Here is a 23,923-nt window from a genome sequence, read left to right on the forward strand (position 1 = left end):
CTGATGAAGGAATGGTTAATGCTTAGAATTTAATCATTCCTGTTGATTTGTTTTGTTCTTAGACCAATGGGCGTTATGAATGGATTGATAACTGGAGAATGAAGTATACTAAATGGGCTGAAGGGGAGCCAAAACAGAAAATAGGCTGTGTCTATCTAGACATTGCTGGAGCCTGGAAGACAGGGTCCTGCAATGAAAGTTACTTCTCTGTTTGCAAAAAACCTGATGGTAAGAACTTGAATCTAACCATTGTAATTAGAATGATTATCTCTTTAGAGTTCATTGTGCTGGGTGGTCTGCTGATATATACTTAGATGCTGTTTTTTATTTCAAGACCTAAATAGATGAAACTATTAAAATTTACTTGGTTGAATGGGGCTGCTTTAAAATGAGGACTAACACATACTAAGAAAGAGCTAGTATGACTGTGAATAGCCATCACATTAATAATGTTACATATATTTTGCAAAGCTTAGACTAATGTTACTCTGCTATTTATTCTGAGTTTGAGTAAGCATGCAAGACCAAAACCCTCAAAAATGAAAAGGCAGTGGATGTTAGGAAGTAGTCACATGGGTATGGTGTTGAAGGGGGAAGAGCTGAATGACCAGGCCATAAGGTGTCACAAGGAATGTTTACCCTTAAGAGCTTTCCAGGTTTTCCTTTTATAACTGAATAACAAACTACAGGTGGTATATAAATGTTTAAGGATACTTCTTCAGGCTGCCTTCTCTTATGTTTTTGACCTGAAACTCCTGTTACTGTCATCTGATAATGCCTTCTGCATTCCATGATATTAGAACACTGCCCACATGATCAAGTTCATATGGGCCCTAATTCAGCAAAGCGGTCAGGTGTGAAAATAACATTTGTGAGTAAAGTGTTGAGCTGAACTTAAGAATGTGTTAAAAGATAAAAGTATGCTTGGATTCTTTGCTAAATTAGATTTCTTGAGACTACAGTTGCAGTACTTTCTGTTCATAGATTTGGGACTTTTTTGCATTACTGTGTTGTAGTAAGCCGTATAGACTACCAAGATTACATTTTTTTTTTAAACACCTGAGTGAGTTTTCCAACATTCAGTTAGAATAACCTATTCATGATAAAAGAACATATAAGAAACTGTTTCTTTAAATTTTGTGCTTTCTTTGTTTAAATTTCTTTTTTTAAACAGTTCAAGCTCCCACAGAGCCCCCTCAGCTTCCAGGAAAGTGCCCTGAATCAGAAGGACACAAGTCTTGGATCCCTTTCCGAGGTCATTGCTACTACATTGAATCTTCATCTACAAGAAACTGGGCCCAGGCATCTTTAGAATGTCTTCGACTAGGTAAGTATCCTCCTTAAAAAAAGAGCACATCTTTCTGACTTGTTTTTCCTCTCTGTGGAAAGCTGAACATGTGCTATGTATTTTTGTGATTTCAAGGATGGTCCAAGTGTTGGACAGGACAGTTGCATCCAACTATTGCCTTGATTTGGGAGGAGATGAAAAATAGCTGCCTACATGTCTTTCATGTGGGTGGGACCAGGCATTAGAGGAGCTGTGTGGCCTGGAGTGGAGATCACAAAAGTGGAAACTCTGTCCTTTGACCCTGCTAGGAGGTAGTCAGCCTCATCCACAGCAATGACTAAATCTTATTTTAATGGCATTTTATATCTTTTGTATTCCTGATCTAATTTGCCCCTTGATTATTGCAGTTTTATGTCACTGGAATGACAGTTAGAACTCTCTAGGCTGGATAGTATATTAGTAAACTAGGGTTGTTGTGTTGTTTCATTCTTGCAACTTCCTTCTCCAGGAAAGTGATGTAAGATTCATTATGCTAGATTTCATATGTCTATAGCATTGGTGTATATAGCATTGCTGGCAATGTGACTTAGGTGTCTAACCTCCCATTAGAGTATGCAGAGATCTTGCTCATGCGGTCAGTGGAACTGAATACAGATTCATCTTCACTGGAAGTATATATTGACATTTGGTCAGGAGAATTGCACCCTAAACTCCACTGACTGGGTTGATTAGGTCTCCATGGATAATAAACCTACCAGTGAAACTGATGTCAAATATAGACACCTAGAGCTGGGTAAGAAGAATCTCACTCTTTCTGCTGGTACTCAGGTTCATTGTTGAGTTCTCATGAGCTAGTATGTTGCCATCTCTCATTTGAGAAACTAGTATTTCTGAGGGAAGGTTCAAGTTTGGTATATGTTGTTTAAATCTCATTATATTCTCCGCATCAACATTTGCATAACATTTGAATGAAGGTACTTGATAATATACTTTTAAATATAGAAAACACTCCATAATAGAAGACTTTCGCTGTAGCTCAGTCTTTAAGACTATGACAATTGTTAGTGTGAGCCATTTCCATACAGTCTTCTGAGTTCTTTTGTTGGCATAACAGATGCTCAGTCTTTGAAAGCTGCAATGTACGTTCTTAGGTATGCATAGTCAAAAGAACCTTAACAGCTGTGCACACAACAGCTGCTGTCTGTTATCTGCAGTTCTCTGCTTTAAGTGGAATGGTTATAACTTTGAATAAATAACATTTCTTTTCTTTGGAGGACTGAGTTTCTGAAACAGACTTTCAATAAGAAGAGTGGGGCAAATAAATGAAAGAGTTTTAAGGTGAAGTTTGAGAGGAATTGAATGATGATATTGCATGTGATAGCAGGTGCCTCCACTCACTGACTCAGGTTGTCCACAGCTGTCCCATATCTTTGTTGTTGGAATCTGCAGTTACCTCAGAATTGCCTTTTTCTGTTGAACTAAGATTCCTGAAAAAAGGCACTGACCATTTGTTTCAGCATATGTGGTAAAAGACTGGTGTTACGTGGAATTTAAAATTTGAATGCTAGTATACTTAAGACTTCACGTCACTGACACCCCTTTCCCTTCAAGTGCTAACCTTAATCTTTCACAGTAATTGTTAGGGCAGGCTGAATCCAACAGCCCAGCAGAAGCAAGGTTGCCATGGCTCTATGCTCCCAAGTCCAACCAGTGACAAGGCTGAAAATGTGTTCCCTGTAGGCGCACACACACATATACAACACATCTATACATACGTTCATGGCTGGCTGCACAGTAGTCAATCCCCCATGATGTCTCCCGTAGATACACACAGGGGCACACACACGTACAGATCTAGCTGGAACTCCCCTGTTCCCCCAGTAGCCATCCCCTCCTTGGTCTCACCCTTAGAGATGCACGCACACCAGCTGATTCAACAAAAGAGGAACAATTAGAAAAACATAAAGACTTTAGTGAAAAAAGAGGAACATTCCATGTTCTCTTATATTCTTCTGTCCCTGCTTGCACTCTGGGTTTTGTTTGCAGCTGGACATTTGCCAATTATATCTTACCCATAGAGGAATTCTGAACCATAGTAGAATTTATCAGTAGCTCAGCAGTGATTCAAATGACTTTTATATTTTCATTCTCTGGAACTGTGCCTTCCTTACCTGAGAAAAAATAACTTCAAAAATTGAACAGCCAAATCAAATGCCAAACACAGCTATTGCTCCGTACCTATGGACTGGATTCCAGCCCCATGCTAAAGAGAAATGAAGAGGCACTTTCTCTGGTGTTTAATGCCCCTCCATACAAAGACACGTTGCTCATTCTGTCTTCTGGCTCCATGCTGTGACTTCTTGACTTTGCTAGAGCATCATACAGAATGAATTATGGCAGAATGCCTAGTGTTGTATGTGGATAACTAACAGGGTATTACACTGACCGGGCAACAGGTGACCAAGATGATCATTCTTTCTCTGATGGTTACAAAGAGAATGTAGGAAAATAAACAAGACCTGGTTAAAGAGTTACACTAAGGACTGTGCTTCAGAAAGTCAGCAAAGTCTGTGCTGTACATGAGCTATAGAAAGGATCAGAAAACATTTAATCATTAATGTGTGAAGTTACATTGTGCACAGACTGAAGTCATGTGTACTTTTTACTAAAAACTTTTAAATTTTTTAGAGTGCTTTTGTTTTTTTTTTAAATAGTAACACATCAGTAGAAATTTATGCTAGTTACCATATTAGCCTGTTGTATTTTGCCTAGAGTTGTTTTTCAGTTATGTTGCTATTTCCCAGTGGATGGGGGAACAAACAAAATGCTAGTGCAACGTCATGGAAATGATAAGAAATGCATCAGCAACAATGCTAGAGTCCTTCATAAGATATTATCCAAAGTTAGTTTCTGTTTTGAACTTCAGACTCTGTTTAGAATTTGGCACAGATAATCAGTGGCAAAAATAAGACTGACATTTGACAGGACAATGAGAATGCTTTCCACTGTGAAACTTATGTCTCTAAGAGAGTTTTTTTTTTCTTTGTGTCTTCCAGGTGCCTCTTTGGTATCGGTTGAAGACTCAGCTGAAGCCAACTTTCTGGCATACACCATTGAACCACTTGAAGGGAAAACATCAACTTTTTGGACAGGAATGTACAGAAATGTGGATGGTAATTTCTTTACTTTTGACATCTTTTTGTTTGGTGGATAATTGTCACAAGCTGTTTGACATGGATGTTGAAAATTTCACGTTATACTTCTGTAATACATAAAAAGTGAAATTAGAAAAGGTAATATATTATCATCATAGGGGAAGCTGGTCAGTTGTAATCAAGCAGTAACCAGTAATATATAACAGAAAGATCAGGCACAGAAAGTTCATTTTAAAGCAAGAAAAATAATTCACAACAAAGTAAGGCACAAAAGTGCATATAGCAGAGTACAGACAGGACCATGCTGGGAGTTGAGCCAAACTCAGATGGTTCTTGTCAAATGTGGAGAGACCCTGGGTTGATGAGCTTGAGATACTCCAATTTTTGAGCTAGACAATAATATGGCTAACATTACCTCTAGTCTTTGGAATCACCATCCTGGAATGACCAGTCACCCATCTTTAGTTACAGCTGGCCCTCAGAACAGCTTCACTTTGAAGCTGGAATTGTTTGTGTCTTTGGAATTGTGTATCACAAGTTTTTCTATTTTCTGTCTCACTGTGAGGAAGGTAAGGTAAGAGAGAACAGGCAATAGGCTGCTTTAATTAAATCTTAAACTTGCTGATTATTGCTTTTTCATTAATACAATTAGTATTCAATTAAACAGATATTTCTGTTGTTACGATAGACCTAAAAGTTACTTCAGTCTTGTGCTGTTCAGACTAAAGGGTCCAGTATAACAATGTGAGAGGCAGGACTGTGAAATTGTTCAGGTGACTTGGGGTGGGGTTTTCTTAAGTTTTGGAAGGTTTTTTTCACAACTTCCTGCTCAACCACTTCAATGACAAACTAGTTGGGGAGAAGACAACTGTTCAATTACAGTACTTGAATCTTAACCAGGAAAAGTTTTCAGTAGAGGATGAAAGAATTTGAAGAGAGTAATGATTTATAAACATAACACATAAAGAAAAGCTGAAGTTTACTCATGTGGTTAATTGACACATAAAATGTTTTTTAAAGTGGGTCTAGAGCAGGTGCAGAACAATACAGCTCTCAGTGATCACAAACACAAGAGCTGCTTCAGCAAGTACATGTCATTATATTACTAGACAGTGATTATAGTGATTTCAGCATAACTGCATAACTAGATTTCATATCTTTGGAAAAGTGATTGTATCTAGATGCCATGCCCTGACACAAAGAGTGGCAGGCATTTAAAAAAAAAAAAAGGCAGCAAAATATAAAGACTCTTATAAGAAAACAAAACATAGCTTTCATGCTGAGTCTAAGAATTTTCTTGTTTGAGTACAATTTCAGAGTCACAAGGGGCACATTTATTCTAAATAAATAATACTATTAAAAGAAAGAAAGAAAAAAAGGAACCGGAAGGAAGAGACAGAAAGTCCCAGCATAGTTGAACAACAGTGATCACAAGATTTTTGAAGCAGATATTTAAAGAGGAAAATCGTGTGTGTAAAGTCAGTGGAAAGCAGCAGAAACTGAAAACCAAATGGAATAAAATTGGTCTTAGAAGGACTTCAGTGGGGGCTTTGAAAAAAGTAATACAAAACCTCCCTACAAATTACTGAAACAAAGGACATTCTGGTGAAGATAAATTATGTTTTGACATCAGTAATTTCTATAAACTGAATAAATAATTGACACTGCACCATTGCAATAAATTGCGGGAGATACTTCTTTAAACTTTCTTGCCTTTGTAACATGATAAGCTAGATTAGCCTGCCATTTTCCAAAAATTGATGTTGTATCATTTGCATAAAAACTTAAGGGCAACATGATGTATCAGATCAAAAATCTAAATAGTCTAGTGGCCTGTCTCCAAGAGTGGCCACAAGTAGATTTCTCAGGAAGGCAGTAAATGTGGAGCAGGTGTCAACATGGAAATGAATACTATCTTGTTTTTCCATATTCATTGTTTTTCCAATTAGGAGAATGGTTGTGGTTAGACAGCACTGCAGTGAATTTTGTCAACTGGAATGTAGGAGAACCTTCCCCTCAACAAAACGAGCACTGTGTTGAAATGTACGCAAACTCTGGGTACTGGAATAATATCTATTGCTCTTCATACAAAGGCTATGTTTGTAAAAAGCCAAAAAGTAAGTGCTGCTTTTATGAATTTGTTTTGTGTATGGAGTATGCTCCTTGTGTGCTAGTATTAGTAGATGGCAGTTACACACAGTGCACTTTAACTGGGTGTTTTGAGGTTTTATAAATGCCAAAGAATGCACATTTGCATGCCAACATAAAGACAGAATAACTCTTGTCACAAAGTAGAAGTTCTGGCCTCTGCTCAAGTCCCTTCAGAATTGTTTTAAAAAGATTGTGTTCCTATCTTAACTGTACCTAGTGTATACACTTAATAAGTTTGCCTGTTCTGTATCAATAATTGTTCAGTAATCACAATGTTAGTAATGTGCCTTGCACACACAAATTTATCATCTCATCTATTTGAAAATATGTTCCTTAGGGTATCCCCTCTGCTCAGCCCAGGGAGTACTCTTTGCTTCTTTCCCTCTGGCAGTCTCATATGCATGCATTTTCTGAGTATGAAGTAGTGTTTCTGTGAACTGAATATTTATGCATTGTGAATTAGTGAACAGTTTTGGACCTTTTGTCTCTGTGTTCTCCTGTTTTGAGAAGATGAATGAATGAAAAGCAAAGCAAATAGCATAGTCTGAATATGCTAAACTGAAAGTGTCCTGAAATAGTTGAATATGCGAATTTGACAGTAAGGACATCTACTGCATAGGTGTTCCTAAGAGCCATCCTAATAATTTCTTCCAGCATGTACTGCAATATCAAAATCTCTTACTAATGTTTACTGAGAAAAGTGAAATGCATGTAGTAGCTGAAATATGCCTACTTCCTCTACAAGACTGGAAATGAGAGAAATTCTGCTACCCTTTCTATAAATTTGCTGTCATGCAAAATTATTCTTACTTACTCAGATGCTTGTAATGATGACTGTATCTTCTACAGGAAATACTGCAGAACTGTCAGATGTAACCATCCATTCAGAATCTACTTATCTGTCTTTTTACATTGTGATTGACAAACAAAAAGGCACTTTATTTTCATTCTCTATCCAGAATAGTCATAGATGTAGGTAACAAGTGTTAAAATCAATGGCCACCCTTCCTTTTCAACCATTCAACTCACCTGTTTGTGCTTGTACTGGCATTCACCTGTTTTGATACTGAGCCATTTCAAGGAGCTGAAGCAGATGAAAGCTAGTTACTTTTTCTAGGATTAGCTTCAGCCAGTCTAGCCTCCGAAGCTGGAATGCCATGGAATCTGCCAAATGCCAGTGTCAATGCAAGGACTATATAGTTGCTCACTCAAGAACAGGACACAATTGAGTCTGACATTTCTGTCACAGGAATGCAGCTTGGCTTGGCACAGTTCTGCAAAGCTGTGATAATGCTCCCTTTGCAGAATTGAAAAAAATGTATTAAATAACTATAGGCTAATAAATGGGGTGTTAGAAGCATGATTTTACTTAGTTGCACTTGCTATGGCTTGTTATGTTTGCTGTTTTCTGAAGAGGCTGCAAACGCAAAACTGTGACTGAAATTTTCCTGTAGAATAGGTGCTATTTTCTGTTCCATTTATTGAGGTAATTTTTATCATAGTAATTTGAAATTCTGTAGCAGGTCTATTTCATGAATAATGTAACTTTATTTCGTGAGTAAGGAGGTGGTCTAAAGAACTATTCAGCAGTTCAACAGGTGCTAGTTGATTGTGCTACAAATAGTGACTAGGTATATTATGTTCATGACATCTCACTCTTCAGGAATAGCAGATTCATATCCCTAAATATACTGCTTGTTTAACATGTAGGTAGGTTTAGCATGCAGTCATCTCATATCAAAACCCAACAGTGATGTGCATAATATGCATGATCAGTGCTATACCAAAATTGGTCAGTCAGTTTTGGTGAGGAACAAGGAATAACTGTCTATGTTATTATATTCCAAAAATTTTCCAGTCAAATGAAGCAGTGCAGCCAGAGGATTATTTTCCAAATTTGCATAATGTAAATTATTCCTCCTATTCCGTGTCACATCTCTGAGACCGTTTCTTTACACTGTGCTTTTGGACATAAGATAGCATTATCTTCACAGAATCACAGTACGATTGAGGTTGGAAGGGATGTCTGGAGGTCATCTGGTCCAATCCCCTGCTCAAGCAGGGCAACCTACAGCCAGGTGCCCAGGACCATGTCCAGATGGGTTTTGAGTATCTCCATGCACAGAGACTCCACAACCTCCCTGGACAACCTGTGCCAGTGCTTAGTCATGCTCACAGTGAAAAAGTGTTTCCTGATGTTCAGAGGAAACCTCCTGTGTTTCCGCTGGTGCTCATCGTCTCTGGTCCTGTCACTGTGCGCCACTGAGAAAAGCCTGGCTCCATCATCTTTACACTCTCCTTTCAGATACTTGTATACATTGATAAGATCCTCGTGAACCTTCTCTTCGAGGCTAAACAGTGCCAGATCTTTCAGCCTTTCCTCACATTAAGAGATGCTCAAGTCACTTCATCATCTTATTGGCCCTTTGCTGGACTCCCTCCAGCAGCGCTCTCATTCTCTTGTACTGGGGAGTCCAGAACTGGACACAACATGTCAGGTAGCAAACATGCAATGCCTCCAGAAAGCACTTCATCTTAAATGATGGCCCACTTTTCCCAGCAAGCCAGATTTCGTGGACCAGATATTAAATTTTAAATGAGCTACAAATATTTTAATTTGGATGTGGTATGTGCTAAAACACTTTGGAGTTCATGAGTGATTCCAATTGTCTATGTATGTAGGGAATTAGTCTTTTGACAAACCAAATTTGTTACATTTGCTATGTTTATGTAAGATAACAAGTACTGCAAGAATTTGTAATTATATTGAGGATTGTGTTTGATCATCTCTGTCTTGAAGATGCTGTGTAGATTTTCTTGTGGTTTTACACTGATGTCAGCATCTGTCTCCATGGAGCTCTTTGATGTTTCCTCTTTTCTGCTAGGCTATGTAAATAACTACATGTGAGACCAGAATACAATAGACCATTGTGCTATGGCTTTTGATAGGTGTATATAGCTTTGTATGGACTAAACCCAAGCGTTTTCAGTATTTAGTGGTATGTATTACAATATATTTCTCTGAATATAATTGTCAGTATGTTCCAAATATAGAAATAAATAATAAATAATATAGAAATAAATAACAGAATAATGCAATAACATAATTATTTTTCAATGTTTTGAAATGCCAGCAACCGAAATGCCACCAGAAGCTGAAATGCCACCAGCTGAAATGCCTACAAAGGGTAAAAACATTGTCTTTCAAGTACACAAAAACTAGTCCTGTGTAAGATCATAAACAGAACAAATCATATTCTGTATTATCTGTCCTACATTTTCTGACATACTTGAGTACCATATCTGTTTCCTAGGAGCATATTATTTACTAGTAGAATACAATATACTCCATTCAGTGTCCAAATGCAGTTTTAAAAAAATAATAATTTGTGATAGAGCATGCAATGTTAGCATTTTAAAATCAATTAATTTTATGTTGCTACCTTTGTTTCTCATTATTTTGAAACAAATGGAACACTTTTCCCTAAACCATCATGCTTTCTAAATAGTTTCCAGTAATCAGACAAAGAGTATGTAGCGTCCTCTTGATTTCTTTGTGTTTGTTTTCAGCAATGACAAAGGACGAGAAGGCTCCTACACTGAACCATGGTAAAACAGGAGTTGTAGTTATTGTTGTCATCCTCATCCTAATGGGAAGTGGCCTTGCAGGCTATCTCTTCTACAAAAGAAGAAAGAATCGCTTGTCAACAAATGACAGCTTTGAGAACAATTTGTATTTTAATAGTGATGCAGTTCCTGGAACTAGTGACACAAAGGATCTTGTGACCAACATAGAACAGAATGAACATGCGACACTGTAATGTAATAAAATGAAATGTAATGTAATATGTAATGTAAAATGTAATGTAATAAAATGAAATGTGCCTTGTTTTAATAAAATTATGCAATTAGAATTAAGCCAAAGCTACTTTCTCATGTGCAAATACTGTAGCAGCCAGTTTCAGTGTGTGCGTAATGCTATACACAGCAGTTACTTTTATTTTCTAACCATTGTATAATGTGTAAGATTTCAGAACTCAACGATTTGATGACCCACACTGGTGAGTGCAGGTCTTAAGAAAAGAGATGATATTGACTAATTATTAAATGGAACAATAGAAATGGATGCAATAAAGGAAGTAAAATGTAGAGAGATCCACTTAAGAAAGCTCCCAAGATTTGAAGTTTCTGCACCAGAGTTATTTCAAACCATGCTAATGCACAGATTCCGCAAGCTATTCAGCAAACATCTCTAATTCTACCATCTTTCAAGTATTCCTAGGGACTTAACTACAGGGGTAGTTGCTAGATGACAAGTCTGTATGTAGGCACATCCTCTTTGAACCACGTGGGGAAAAAATCCTTTTATGGTATAATTTCAGTTCCCACAATTTCACACAACACAGAGAACCAAGTATGTAGTTCTTGTAGTTTATGTATTCTAGGATTTAATCGGGTAAAATCTAGGTGCAGGCCTGTGGAATGGGAAAGTGTGGTTGGCGTTAACTGCCAGTGTTCTGGCTGGCCACAAGTGGGTTTGTCTGGGAGAGGTGATGAAGGTCACGGCAAAACTTCCTTCTTATCAGGACAACAGTTACTGAGGAGCGGGAGGAACATTACCTACACATGTTCTGAAAGTTTACAGGAGCACTGGATAGCTGTTATGGTGATCACATATTGGTACTGCTCTCCTACTGCCTCTCAATAAGTACCATAGGTTTGTGGGGTGTGTGCTGGAAGTCAAGAACAATTTATCTTTACCAACCTATTAGTTACTACTGATTTTAATTCCTTTCTAAAATGGCTAGACCAGTTACCATTTATGGAAGTCTTAGATTCCCCAATGTGGAGCTTATATTCCTAATTTTTGTAAATCTTGTAAAATGTAATTCATGCATGATTCCTCACTTGCATACAAAGGTTTGCAAGGTTTGGTTTTGTGGTTTCAGATTTTGTTCTGTGAAATAAATAGTAACTAGCTTTGATTTTTAAAATAGTTTTTCATTTTGTAGTCTTGTATATATAAGACACTAACAGGATAAAGTTAAAAAGGAGATGATAAAACCATGGAGACACTCCATCCAAAGTTGCGATCAAGTAATATATTGACTATATTTTCCTGAATCGGTCCCAGGATTGTCTGCTCAAAAGCAAGAAAAAAATGTCAGCTGAGTGATTTCTTAAAAATCTTGAATTACATATGCGTGTAGGTAAGATGGGGAAATTAATCCTGGGACTCCTTTTCTCTGGCTCTGCTCCCTTTCTCCCAGTTATTTCCTTGCCTCTGTTCCTACTGCTCTTTCCATTTTTAATGCACAGTTGTTTGAGCATGTCTTTTCAAGGAGTAGTACCTCTAATGGTTCTTCATGCCACCTGATGTGGCTTACGCCAGAAACCTCCCGACTGACTGATTCATGATGTTAAGGATGACACCGTTTCAATTATATGGAGAAGTGGTGCCAGCTAGAAAGGTATGTGAAAGGGACAGTGAACAGTCAAGAGGCCGAGATTGGAATCTCAGCCTCACTGCACTGGCTATTGTGCAAACAACAAACAAGTGCAGTTTGTACCCAAAAGAAGTTCAGTCCTGTTCTGGGCGACTGCACAATCTTAAGGCAGTATCTGCACAGCGAGTGATTCTTCCAGATAACTTTTTATCACATGTATCACATATGAAAATGTATGATTGGAAAGAAAAGAAAGATTGAGGGGATGTCTCATTTCTGGTGCTTTGCCATACTTATCAGGTACATCTCTACAGCTAAAAAGTGTCAGGGAGAGAATCCAGGTACTACAGCCTGGATGGTCTTGAACTCATTCACCCATTTATACTGCCTGAAATCCAGCATCATCTTTGAGTTGAAGACAATTAAAAATGCCATGCTAGTTAATAGCTGGCAGTTGGTGTAGCTGCTTCTGTGAAATGCTGTGTCTGTTCTGCTCTTCTGTTCAAATGGGTACAGAAAAAATAGAGGATCCAAATCAGCAGCTCTACTCTAAAGATGGATCTACTTGGCCTGCTCATTTTAGAAAAAGCATGAGTGAAAAAGATTTGAAAGATTTTCAGAAGAGGAAATTTAAATTTACTGTCCCATCTATTGCAATACAATGGGATTGAAGCAAATTTCCCATTAAAAAGAGCAAACATGGAAGCAGTGGCATTTACAGGACAGGAAATCATTACGGTTCCATGTAGTAAGCTGAAGATGAGCACTGATACTTTATACACAAACTCTAATAGGAATTTTTGAATGGAAGGTAGAGAAACAAACAAGCTTGAACACTTTAAACAATACCTCATTAATATAAGAGTAAATTGAAGTCTTTTACCTAGGGAGTTGTAATTATAAAAAGTCAGATTTCTTGTTTTTTTGTTTTGGTGGTGTTTGGGTTTGGTTGTTTGGGTTTTTTTGGTTGTTTGGGGTTTTTTTGTTGTTCCCCCCCCTTCCCCCCCCCCCCAGCTAGTACCTTTCAGTGATGGCAACCAATTTATTAGACTGTCTGAATACAGAGTCCAGTCCCAGGTTTTTAACATCATATTTCCTTTGGTCATACTTGTGACAATAATGATCATATAATTTCAAGAAAAATTGAGAGAGTAGTTTCCAAACTAGTATTCTCTTTCCACACCCTCATGTTAATTCCATCTTCTCTGGACTGAGTTGTTGTGTAATGGTTTTACCAAACATCATTTGGTGATCTGGCATTATGTCCTCTTTTTCTGCTGCCAAGCTGCAATGCTCCTGACAAGTGATTGACTACATCAAAAAAGTTTTGAAGATTGGGCTGGGGAAATTATACATGCTGCTCTATTTGACTGAAAAAAAGCAGCGTGTCTTCTTGGAAATTATTCATATTCATATGGATGTAATATAATTTGTTACTTAATGTATTCTGATCCTTCACCAATTCTTTCAGCCATTTTCTACTGCCGGCTGCTATTGCTGTCGGGATCGGTCAGTTGCCTTAGAACCCTCCTGTTGCTCTTGTGATCTCTTATTTTGTCTCCTGAGTAGATGTCACTACTTAGGGGAGGTTTCAGGCTGTATGCTGCATAAATATACATTCACAGAGGAATTGGGATCTCGCTTTTCTGAATATTCTTGCTATAAAACCAAGGAAAATAGTTTCTTGATAAACAAGATGAAACATAAGTGATGGATAGAAAAGCAAAGGAAATTTTTAACTGATCACTAGTAATTCATATCCATAATCCTCTGATTCTGCCAAGATTTCTTACGTTTAATCTTGTTGGTTTAGATAAATGAAAGAAAAAATAACATTGACTATGTGGCATGAAAATATAGCATGAAAGCACGAGGTGCCTTATGTTGCTCTTTCAGTATGTTTTGGGCCTGTCTAGAGAAATGGAAAGCTTGTTCAGTCTCTGCATTTTTTTTTAGGCTAGAATGTGTCTACTGAGGTTTAGAGCATGTCTTTTTTAAAAAAAAAAAAAAAGTTTTCAATTAGAAACTGCAATTGTGCTATATGTGGGGATTCTGGGTTGAAATCTTATATCAAGTTATAGCAGGCTAAATGATCACAAAATTCCTTTCAGATTTTAATACCAGTGTTTTTTTGAAAATGAATTATTTAACTTCTGTAGGGAAGCATCTGGCTGAACCTGGATGGACTCACCCATGCATTTCCGCCGGCAGCTGAGGAATGACTTGATGGCAATATTCGATAGCGTGTAAAGGTTTGTCTCTGCACATTGCTACGTTTCTTGATGCCCTTGCGCTTAATTTTCATTTCCCCTTTTCTCCAGAAGAGTTCAGACTTCAGAGAAAAGGTGGCGAATCTGCACACTGTGAGTGTAACTTCCTGCCCACGAGCAGAGATTGCCAAAGGAACAATGCTGAGTCAACACAAAACCCAGCAGCCTTTCTTCCTCGCCACTTCTAAACTGTCAGGCTGTGCCTTGCCAAGTGGAAGATGCTGGAGTGCATCTTTGCAATCTTCTGATTTTCTTTCCCACTTTGTGGGCTGTGATGGGGTCTGCTCAGACAAACATACAAACACTAAGGTGAAGCTGACCTTAGTATGTTTTGCTCTTTTTCAGCCTCTCTCAGCAGATCATCAATAACAGTCCTTCACCAAACACTGATCTTTCTTCAGAACAGAACTAGTTTCTTTTTTCCTGTTGTAATTGTACTTGTTGCCTCCCGGTAGCTTTGGAGATGCTGAGATGTTGTATACAGCAGAACGACAAGACACTACATTCCTCCTGCCTAAATAATAAATAAGAATATTTTCCCGTCTGCACATCTGGAGCTCCTGAACAAGGAAGCATGGAAAGTTGGAAACTTGAGGTTGCAGAGTCAAGCATTCCTATGTTGGGGAATACCAGAACGCCTTACTTCAGACTCAGTGCAGCCATCCTTGCATATGCATCATACTTACTGAGTAATTGACCATCTGCTGCTTTGTTGAGGCAGCCCTCTCTTTTCTCCCACTTTCCTCAGGTCTCAGTGTCTTTCTCAGGCTCCCATTCTTTCCATGTTTTTGGTCTAGCTGTACCTGCTGGCCTTCAGGTCCCACTATTTTCTCTTACTGTTGTAATTCTTGTTCTGCTGTAATTCCTTGTGTACCTTTTTAGACCTAGTGAGTTGTCCATCTGCATCTGAGTCAGAACAATAGAAGCAGAATCCCACATCTTCATGTAGGTGTCCAGGGTTTTCATTGCCTGCAACAGCAGAAATTTTAAGCAAAAGACCCTAAAGAGTATTTGCTGCAAATACAATATTGGGGAAGTTATCCCAAACCAGCCTCTCCTGAAGATATGGGAACTGAAATTTTTCAAAGGCCATAAGCAAAAGGGATGTAAAAATTCCACAGGAGAGCCTTTTCTCTTCCCTACCCTCTACGTTTTTCTAATTCTTTTACCTATCATGAAGGAGAAAGCTTTTTCAAAGTAAACATCAGAATTTTGTCAGAATGCCTGAAGGGTGTGCACTTTAAGGGGTGCAAACTTCTACAGACTAGCGGGATGAAAAATGTGGCAGTATTTCTTATCAGTTTAGTTTTCCTCTCTAGCAATAATTGAAAATCCACTGTTCTCCAATTACAGGTTCTCTTCTTCCTAGAATTGTGTGGTTGCTTTTCAGAATTTCTTCAGCTGTTGCTGTCAGTTTGGGTACATTGCTCCTGCATGTAGTCAGGAATGGAACAAAAGAAGGGACAGGTGCCTTCTGAAGAACACAGCTCCTATTTTATGCAGCTTTTCTCTTTTCTGTGGAACTGCAGACATGGGAAATTGTGGTTCCCTCTGATTCCAAGGTCATAGTTACTTGATTTGCATGGTGTCCCAGGCAATTTTTCACAGTACTGCCTTGCACTTTGGCTTTTCTTAAATAATTTATTGATACAGACAAATCTTCCTCTTGTGTTTTACCTTTTCCCTTTATTTCTGGTATAGAGACATGCATGTCACATTTTCATAAAAATAACGATCCTGATTTTTTGTAAGGTATGTCTCCAAAAATCCTCACTAAAATATTACTTCTTAGATCTCATACTTCCATGAAAGAGAAAACTTTTATCAGTAGAAAAACTAGCTTAGAAAGCAAAGTTTATTCATTAATGTATTATTTCAAAATTACTCATGTGACATGATACAGTTCCTTATTTGCAGCTCAGAACTTCCCTGTATCTGTCGGGTCTTAAAAACCAAAAAGGATTTGCTAATCCAGTTCAGTGCAGAAGAGTTTTCCTGCAAGGCACAGATTTGGTCTTCAGCATCAATTTCAGGTGAAGGGGAGAAGGGACTGAAACATTTGGCAATGGCTGTTTACCTGCTCCTGATTTTTCTCTTTTCCTTTGGTACATCTCTTCAAATGTCTGGTAAGTCTTGGTCCTCTGCTGCGTATGGAGGTTTGCAAGTTGTTTCTCATGCTTTCCTGATGTCCTCCTTGGTGGACAGTGAGTTTAGATCTAGTCACAGCATGTAATTTGAAACAGTTTTATTCAGCTCTTAAACTTGGTGGTATCTGTATAGGCATTCTGCTTCCTTAACCTGGTTTTCAAAGTGGTGTATGAGTGAAAGAAATATGCCAACAGATGCGGGCATAACCTAGACAGTGTTGATACTGGAAAATCAGCCAGCTGAATGCAGACAAAAGTTGATCCAAAATTACTCCATTGGAGGTTAGAACAGCTCAGAAGTACAGGGCAGTGAACTCTCAGCATGCACGGAACCACTGTCTGATGTGTGCTTTGAGTTTCTTAGACAGCCCATACAGAGTATGGCATACTGATCGTTGAGTATTGGAGTCCTGTTTCCAAGCTGACAGCTTTAGGAAGGGCCTTAAAAGCTTCTGTCTGTTAGATTTCAGACATTGCTACTGCTGAGAGGAAAACAAATGATGCTGTGTCTGCAGCTCTTTCCTGCAGGAAGCTCCCAGCTAGAGAACTGCAGGAGACTGGTGCTATCACTTGAATGGCAGCAGGGACTAGCCAACACTGATCTAATCCACTACAGGAGAATTTCTTCTGTTTGTGTTTTTGGGCGAGACCACGCTGGCTCTAACCCAGCCTCTGCTAACCTTCTCAAGAACCACTGCGACAGGAGAGCTGTGCCAGGGGAAATGCCATCTGGCTTGTTCAGGTCTGCAGCCTTTCAGAGAAACATCACTGAGGCTGCTTGACCACTACCTGGCAGCTCTGGGATGGCGGGGGATCATGAAGCCCCATTTAACAATCCCACCCCTGGCAAGAAACCTTGGGTGGCAGTAAAGCTCAATGGCAGAGCAGAGCTATTTGGATGATGTTGCTGTCGCGTAGCGGGGACCTAAGGGACGCAAGGCAAGCTGCAAAAATGGTCAAGGTTTGGAGCAGGCTGAAGTTGCGCCCCTTTTTTGAAGCTGGTCTTAAGAAACAAAACCCTGTTGTGCAGTGTCTCACATTTCTATTTACAAGTGTAGCTATTAATGGCACTTAGGATACTTACTTAGCTTAACTGTGCTCAGAACTGAAGTGATGATGCTGCAAGTTGTGGCTTCCCTCCTTAGAAACTCACAAGTTGAACTCTGTGAAGAAATGACTTTTTGCACAGTTGCCAAAAACTTCCAAAATAATTAACCAAAAATAAGAAATACCCCACTTGCTTGATGAGCTGAAAACCACAATGTCATTCTCGGCCAAATACAAAAATGGTTGAATTTTGAGTATGTATGTAAACCATTTTTGATAGCTCTAAAGCAAAAAGTCCTTTTACTTGCAAAATTGACGCCTGTTTAATATGCTGCATGGTGGCGGAACTTTGAAGAACTCATGAAATTTAATAAAGGTCATTTTTGAATGGCATTTTGAGAACAGTGTGCTTTAAGGACGGATGTGAAGAAGAGCAATTTCTCTTGAAAGACCTATATTTTCAGCTTCTGTGTTGCTTGCATCTTAAGAACATTTTGATGAATATCCTTCATACTGATGATTAACCTCCTCTGATTTCTTTCTCTATGGACTCCATATGTTCAATTTTTTGTTGTAGCAGACTGTCAAATAGCAACTAACTGACTTGTCTCCTACAAAATCTCTCCTCAGATGTTTGCGTTCTCATTTTGTTTTATAGATAGCGGAATATTTTCAATCTACAATGAAGACAGCAAGCTTTGCGCCCAAGCTCAAAACTCTAGCTCGGTCATAACTACCACTTGTGATGAGCACAACGAGTTTCAAAAGTTCAGGTGGGTCTCTGCCATGCAGCTGCTGAGCATGGCCCTCAAGCTGTGCCTGGGAGTGCTCACCAAGGACGACGAGGCTGCCATCATGTTGGAATCCTGTAACAGGACGAATGAACTCCAGTGGTGGGAATGTAGAAATGAGACGCTCGCAACCTACAGCAAGGATTTATTTTTCAACTATGGCAAAGGGAAGGGGAAGAAAATCAGGTTGTCCAAAGGGTCAGGCAAAGGGAGCAGGTGGAAAATCCATGGAACTGCAGACAGCCTGTGCTCTCAGCGCTATGAGGGTGAGTACTGAAAATTAGTCTCTATTTCTAGGTAACTTGACTGCCCCTATTTACAAAGCATTCCGCTGCCTGCTTGTCATGCAGCAACCCTTTTCTTACAGTGATGTCAGTAGGGGAGCTAACCACAAACAGGGTATAGAAATACAAGGCAAATATGACTACATATTTGTGTAACTCAGAAAGTGCAATTCTTTCAAATGATAGAATAAAATGACAAAGGCCTATGATGTAATCATAAGGGATAATGGGAATTTTGTTTGTACAACAAGAGCAGGAGGAAATCTATGACTGTTTCAAAATATGTCTGATCAATTTGTAGAATAAATGGTGATTGTGTCATATTTAAATATTTATTGTTGCTATTACTTGGTTTGACCATGTGCTATTTCTAAGAAGTTAATTTCTAGTTTACATAGACGTAATCCACTTTTAATAGCGTTTACCTGGTGTATCCCAGGCCCAGCAAGAAGAAAAAGTAGGAAAAAGCAAAAGGAAAAACAGTGCTTAATTGTTCAGGATGCAATAAGTCCTAACACCCTGACAAAGGAACACTGGAGAGTCAGATCTCCTTTTCCTGCATTATTATCCCTCTTGGATTAGGTAGAGTGGGCATCCAGGCTCAAGTGTTCAACCTCCTTTCTACTGTGACACTGGTAAGGTGGGAGGTTAAATAACAAGGGATGAAATTTTTGCTGTGCCCCACAGCAGGTCCAGATGGAATGAAGTTTGTCATAATTTTGTTCAGATAGCAGCAAATTAGACTGCATAGAGATGGGAGGGTCACTTTCCAGCAGAGTCACTTGCAAATTTGGGATATAACTTCCTCTTATGAAGACTAATAAAAATATTCTGATATCTTCTTTCCAAGCCTCTTTAACCATATGGGGAAAAAAAAAAAAAAGAACCTAAACATCATCCACTGACAGGAGTATGTATGCAATGGGAGCAGCTGAGTCACGAGCACCTCTGACACAGTAGTCCAGATAGAAATGAAAAGAAAAAGATAGACAGAAGTTAGTCTGAGGGCCAATTAAGGGTTTTTCGAGAGTCTTAATTCTGAATATCTTGCCATAGTCATACCTGATTGGCACAACAGCCTTGGAAGGCTTTGTGGTAATGAAGTACTGATGTGTTGAGCTCTTGCACAACTCAACTGTGTCCATGGGGAGCTGGCTATGAGCAGACACTGTGGTGAACATCTGATACCAACTGACCAACTGATACCGATCTATGTTTCTCTCTGTAGATATCTATACACTGGGAGGAAATGCCTTTGGTGCACCTTGTGTGTTCCCTTTTAAGCTCAAAGGTAAATGGTACGCTGAGTGCATCCCTCGGAGTGATGATGCAGGCTCTCTCTGGTGTGCAACTTCTTCAGATTTCGATAAAGACCAATTTTTTGGCAATTGTCCACTAAAAGGTAATTTATTCATAAAGATTTCAGGAAAGGCATTAAGCAAATTTTCTTCCACTCTCATGGTCAAAATCTCCTTGGGATGTGGAAGTAGCATTGGACAGCGAGCTGGATTCTGGCCAGCCTAGTTCACTGGTGAACGATGCAATGATAAAATGAGGTATCTGCTCTTCACTCTCACTGTTTCTCCAGCAGAGATGAGTAGTGGTCCTAGAGTCCTACATATGGGGAGTATTCTGTGGGTGGTGACTGGGACTGGTGGAAAAAGGAAGAGAAAACCGCTAGCACCAGGTGAGAAGAAAGTCAGGGCAAATGGAAGGCAGAAAGAAGTGCAATGGATGAGGAAGGTGAGACACAGGGAAGCAGGACAGTTGTGTATCATGGGATGGAGCAGAGAACAGGAGAGCTGCAGTGAATGGAAGGGTGGAGGGACACGGGCAGTGACCTTCACCTGCCTTTGGTGCTCCAGTGCTCCTTACACCTACAAATCATCCAACACAGCTTTCCAATAACTCCAGTACAAATTCCTTACCCCTTCACCCCCAATTCACATCTGGTTGATAGGAAATGATCATTTCTGTCATGTTGAGAGGTCTGGGAGAGCGTAAGAGGGGTCCCAAGGTAAGAAATGGGTGTGGAGACCAAAATTTTCTGTATGGGGAATAGAGAAATGCGTGTGTACATGTAGAATATATCAGTAAGTGGGTTAATGTAGAGTAAACTGTGAGAGAAGTAGATGAGTCATATAAATAAAAAGGAACAGTGTCAGTGTAGAAAAACTCAGGTTTGTAAGGAGAAATAATTCCTTATGTCATTAATGTATTATTAATATTGAAAAAGGTGTATTTAAGTGGGGCAAACTATATGTAAAAAATTAGCAAATCATACAGTTAGATAGTTTTAGTCTGCAATGAAGATTTTATTTCCTGTGTTAGCAAGTATGACTATCTTGTCAAGTTGCTGTTATGTTTTATAGACACCATCCACAACAACCTTTGGAAAACAAATCCTGTGACAGAAACTCACTATCAGATAAACTCAGAATCACTTTTGACATGGCACCAAGCAAGAAAAAGCTGCCAGCAGCAGAATGCAGAATTATTAAGTATCACAGACCTTCATGAAGAAATGTATTTATTAGGTAAAGTAAAAAAAAAAAAAACCAAGTTAATGCATATGTTTAAAATGTACGTCAGCTCCAAGAGCTTTAACATGGTTACTTGTATTTACCTTGTGCAAATAGGTGTTAGTGACATTCTTAAAAAAGCTTGTCCCTTTCTCACAAAAAATGTATTAAAATAGTGGAAAAAATCTAACCTATGTTAAGAAAAAGATATCTACTATGACACTTTTTCCATGCTTTAAAATTTTATTTCAAGTTTTATTGAATAACTTACAAAATCAGAGGCATTTAATAACTTGACTGTTTCTTTCGACCATTTAGGGCTTACTAGTGACCTGGGTGTCAATGCAAAGCTCTGGACTGGTCTTTTCAGTGCACTTGACAGTGGCTGGCAATGGATTGGGGGCAGTCCTTTCAGATACCTAAACTGGGCTCCAGGTAAGTGCACTTTTCTGAAACGATGATCAGCATCTGGGCCAAAATTCTCTTCTCTTCCCCAAATTCCTGTTACCGAATTCCTTTGGTTTCATAGAATTTTCACAGATTATGGGGATTATGGGGAAGGTAGGATAGTACAGTAATAGGGATCACACCCGAGGTGGATCATCATTAATTCTGAATTTCCCAGAGAAAGCAGATAGCTCATCCAAGAAAATGGTTAAAACCAAATATGTACACCTCCTTCTATTTTTTTTTCCATCCACAATTTTCTCATCAGACATATTATTCAATCCAAACAAAAAAACCTCATGAAAAATGATATAAAGAGAATTTAAAGAAAAGAGAAAAAAATTAAAGAGAAACATTACAGTAAAAATACTTTCAATTGTTCTCAGTTACTGCTTATGAAATTTATCTGATGTACTTTATCTTAATAAGTTTCCACTCTTTTCTTAGGATCTAAGTCACCATCTTGCATGTTGCCATGTTAGGTATTTTCACAATAGTTGTTGTGACTACAGGGAAATCCAAAGGGCAAGCACTCCCATGGAATTAAATACACATTTCATGTCCACTGTCCAACTGTAAAGGATGTTGAGTTGTTTCCAATACTACCACCCCCTAAGGAATTGTCTTAGATGAACTTTTATAAAGCTTTTTTCTGCATACTGCCATACTTCAAATACACTGAATTTCTTCTTAAGCAGTGCATGGGAGAAAAGGAGCAAGTCTCATGTTTGAAATCTCAGCCCTCTCGACCATCCCAGTGGTGCTCCCTTGTCACCTCTCCTGGGAATTATCACTCTGAAGAATAATACGCCAGTGGCTTTGCAGTTCCAAAAGACCTGCACCTTCCCTCCTGTGATGAGGTGAAAATTTTCAATGTTAACAGAGACATTCTGTGCCTCTTTCCTAAAGGAAACCCATCTGTGGAATCTGGAAAAATATGTGGGACCTTCCAAGGTAGGAATGGCAAATGGGAAAACCAGGTGTGTGATCGGAAACTGGGATATATCTGCCAAAAGAGAAACTCCTCCTTAGATTCCTCCATTATTGCCTCAGGTAAGCTGGTCAAAAAATAAGGCTATTTTTCCAGTGAGTGAGAAATACTGGGAGAATGCCATATATGAAATAAGAATATATTGTCAAAACAAAAGGATTACACTTGTTGACCTGGGTCAAATATGGAGAAAACTTTAATTTTCTGGCTCATTTTAAAGTTGATGTCTAGATGTTGTTCATCATTTTGAAAAGATCCCAGGGTACTAAAGGTGGCAGGATTATGTGTTTAGTCATGTTATCCAGACCACGAAATACTGAGGAATATCCTGTGCTCTGAAAAATACACTGAAGATGTGTCCTGCTAAAAGATGTGAGCCAGAGTTCATGCTCCCCCTGCTCTCTCTGACCCTTTTTGTTCTATTCTGAAAGGAAAAATTCAGAATATGGGGCTGGCACCTTTTCCCAATTGAGTTCCTTCTCCACCTGAGGCAGACTAGGTCTTATCTATGTAAAGGAAAAGGTGTGCAGTTACTTCACCTGGGAATTCCCAGCATGCAACTAACTCTATAGTAACTCCCTCAACTACATATATACTAGTGTTTAAGATTATTCTCTGGCTCAGGGGATGAATGGCACATCATAGCTGGTATTCTGTACTTTCTGGCAGCATCCAGACAGCTCACTGGGAATGGTTTATGATCCATGCTAACCTCCAAACCATGCCTGGATGTTGTTTAAGGGAATGCAAGTTTGCACAGGTCAAAACCATGTCCAGGGAGCATTGACCAATGTGGCTGATCACACGCCAATGCCAGGCACACATCGTGCCCTCTTCAGTTCACTACATAGGTGCAGACCGTGTGAACCTTCAAAGCAATGGAAATTGGCTGGCCATTCTAAATTCACACCAAGAAATAGCTGCTGAACAAAGTGCCCGGCATTTCTGTGCAGCTGGGATTTCTGACATGTCTGGTATAACATAAATGTGTCTGGGCTCTCTGTTACATGATTTGGGCTGTGCAGGAGCTCCAACTGGCTCCCGAGCACCTGGTGTTTCCAGTGAAAAAATGTACAAAAATCTCCAAAATTCAGCAAGATAAAGTCCCTGTGTGGGAAAAGAGGTTCTCTTCTGGAAAACATGGCTGTACTCAGAGCCTTGCTGAGGGGGATTTAGCATGGAGTTGTGCCCTGCAAGTTTGCATACCAAATTACTTAGTATTTATTTAATCCTGTAAAGGAGGTTTTTGGTAGCTCCCAGCACAACTGGGATGGAAAAAACTGTTTTGATTCTTTGTGATCCTCAGACTTGTGCTTCTCTCCTCTGCCAGTATGTGCTCCAATATTTCAAATTCATGTCACTACACGTCATTTTCTTTTAGGT

The 23,923-nt window shown here is 39.0% G+C and overlaps 2 protein-coding genes across 2 annotated transcripts in view; both read left to right on the plus strand.

Moving 5' to 3' along the window:
• The window catches only part of LOC115338892 (macrophage mannose receptor 1-like), a 63,784-nt gene extending 52,205 nt beyond the window's left edge, over positions 1 to 11,579 (plus strand). Inside the window, exons 25-30 of the mRNA XM_030007932.2 lie at positions 63 to 228; positions 1,175 to 1,327; positions 4,345 to 4,461; positions 6,393 to 6,560; positions 9,729 to 9,782; positions 10,165 to 11,579. Coding sequence (XP_029863792.1) covers positions 63 to 228; positions 1,175 to 1,327; positions 4,345 to 4,461; positions 6,393 to 6,560; positions 9,729 to 9,782; positions 10,165 to 10,415 — 909 coding nt within the window. The 3' untranslated portion in view covers positions 10,416 to 11,579. The remainder of the gene's footprint in view (positions 1 to 62; positions 229 to 1,174; positions 1,328 to 4,344; positions 4,462 to 6,392; positions 6,561 to 9,728; positions 9,783 to 10,164) is intronic.
• Positions 11,580 to 16,282: 4,703 nt separating this feature from the next.
• LOC115338893 (macrophage mannose receptor 1-like) overlaps positions 16,283 to 23,923 on the plus strand; it is a 33,491-nt gene continuing 25,850 nt past the window's right edge. Inside the window, exons 1-6 of the mRNA XM_030007934.2 lie at positions 16,283 to 16,437; positions 18,164 to 18,562; positions 19,809 to 19,982; positions 20,953 to 21,117; positions 21,421 to 21,537; positions 22,459 to 22,602. Coding sequence (XP_029863794.1) covers positions 16,377 to 16,437; positions 18,164 to 18,562; positions 19,809 to 19,982; positions 20,953 to 21,117; positions 21,421 to 21,537; positions 22,459 to 22,602 — 1,060 coding nt within the window. The 5' untranslated portion in view covers positions 16,283 to 16,376. The remainder of the gene's footprint in view (positions 16,438 to 18,163; positions 18,563 to 19,808; positions 19,983 to 20,952; positions 21,118 to 21,420; positions 21,538 to 22,458; positions 22,603 to 23,923) is intronic.

The sequence above is a fragment of the Aquila chrysaetos genome, chromosome 3 (genome assembly GCF_900496995.4).
Source record: "Aquila chrysaetos chrysaetos chromosome 3, bAquChr1.4, whole genome shotgun sequence".
Taxonomy (NCBI): Eukaryota; Metazoa; Chordata; class Aves; order Accipitriformes; family Accipitridae; genus Aquila; species Aquila chrysaetos.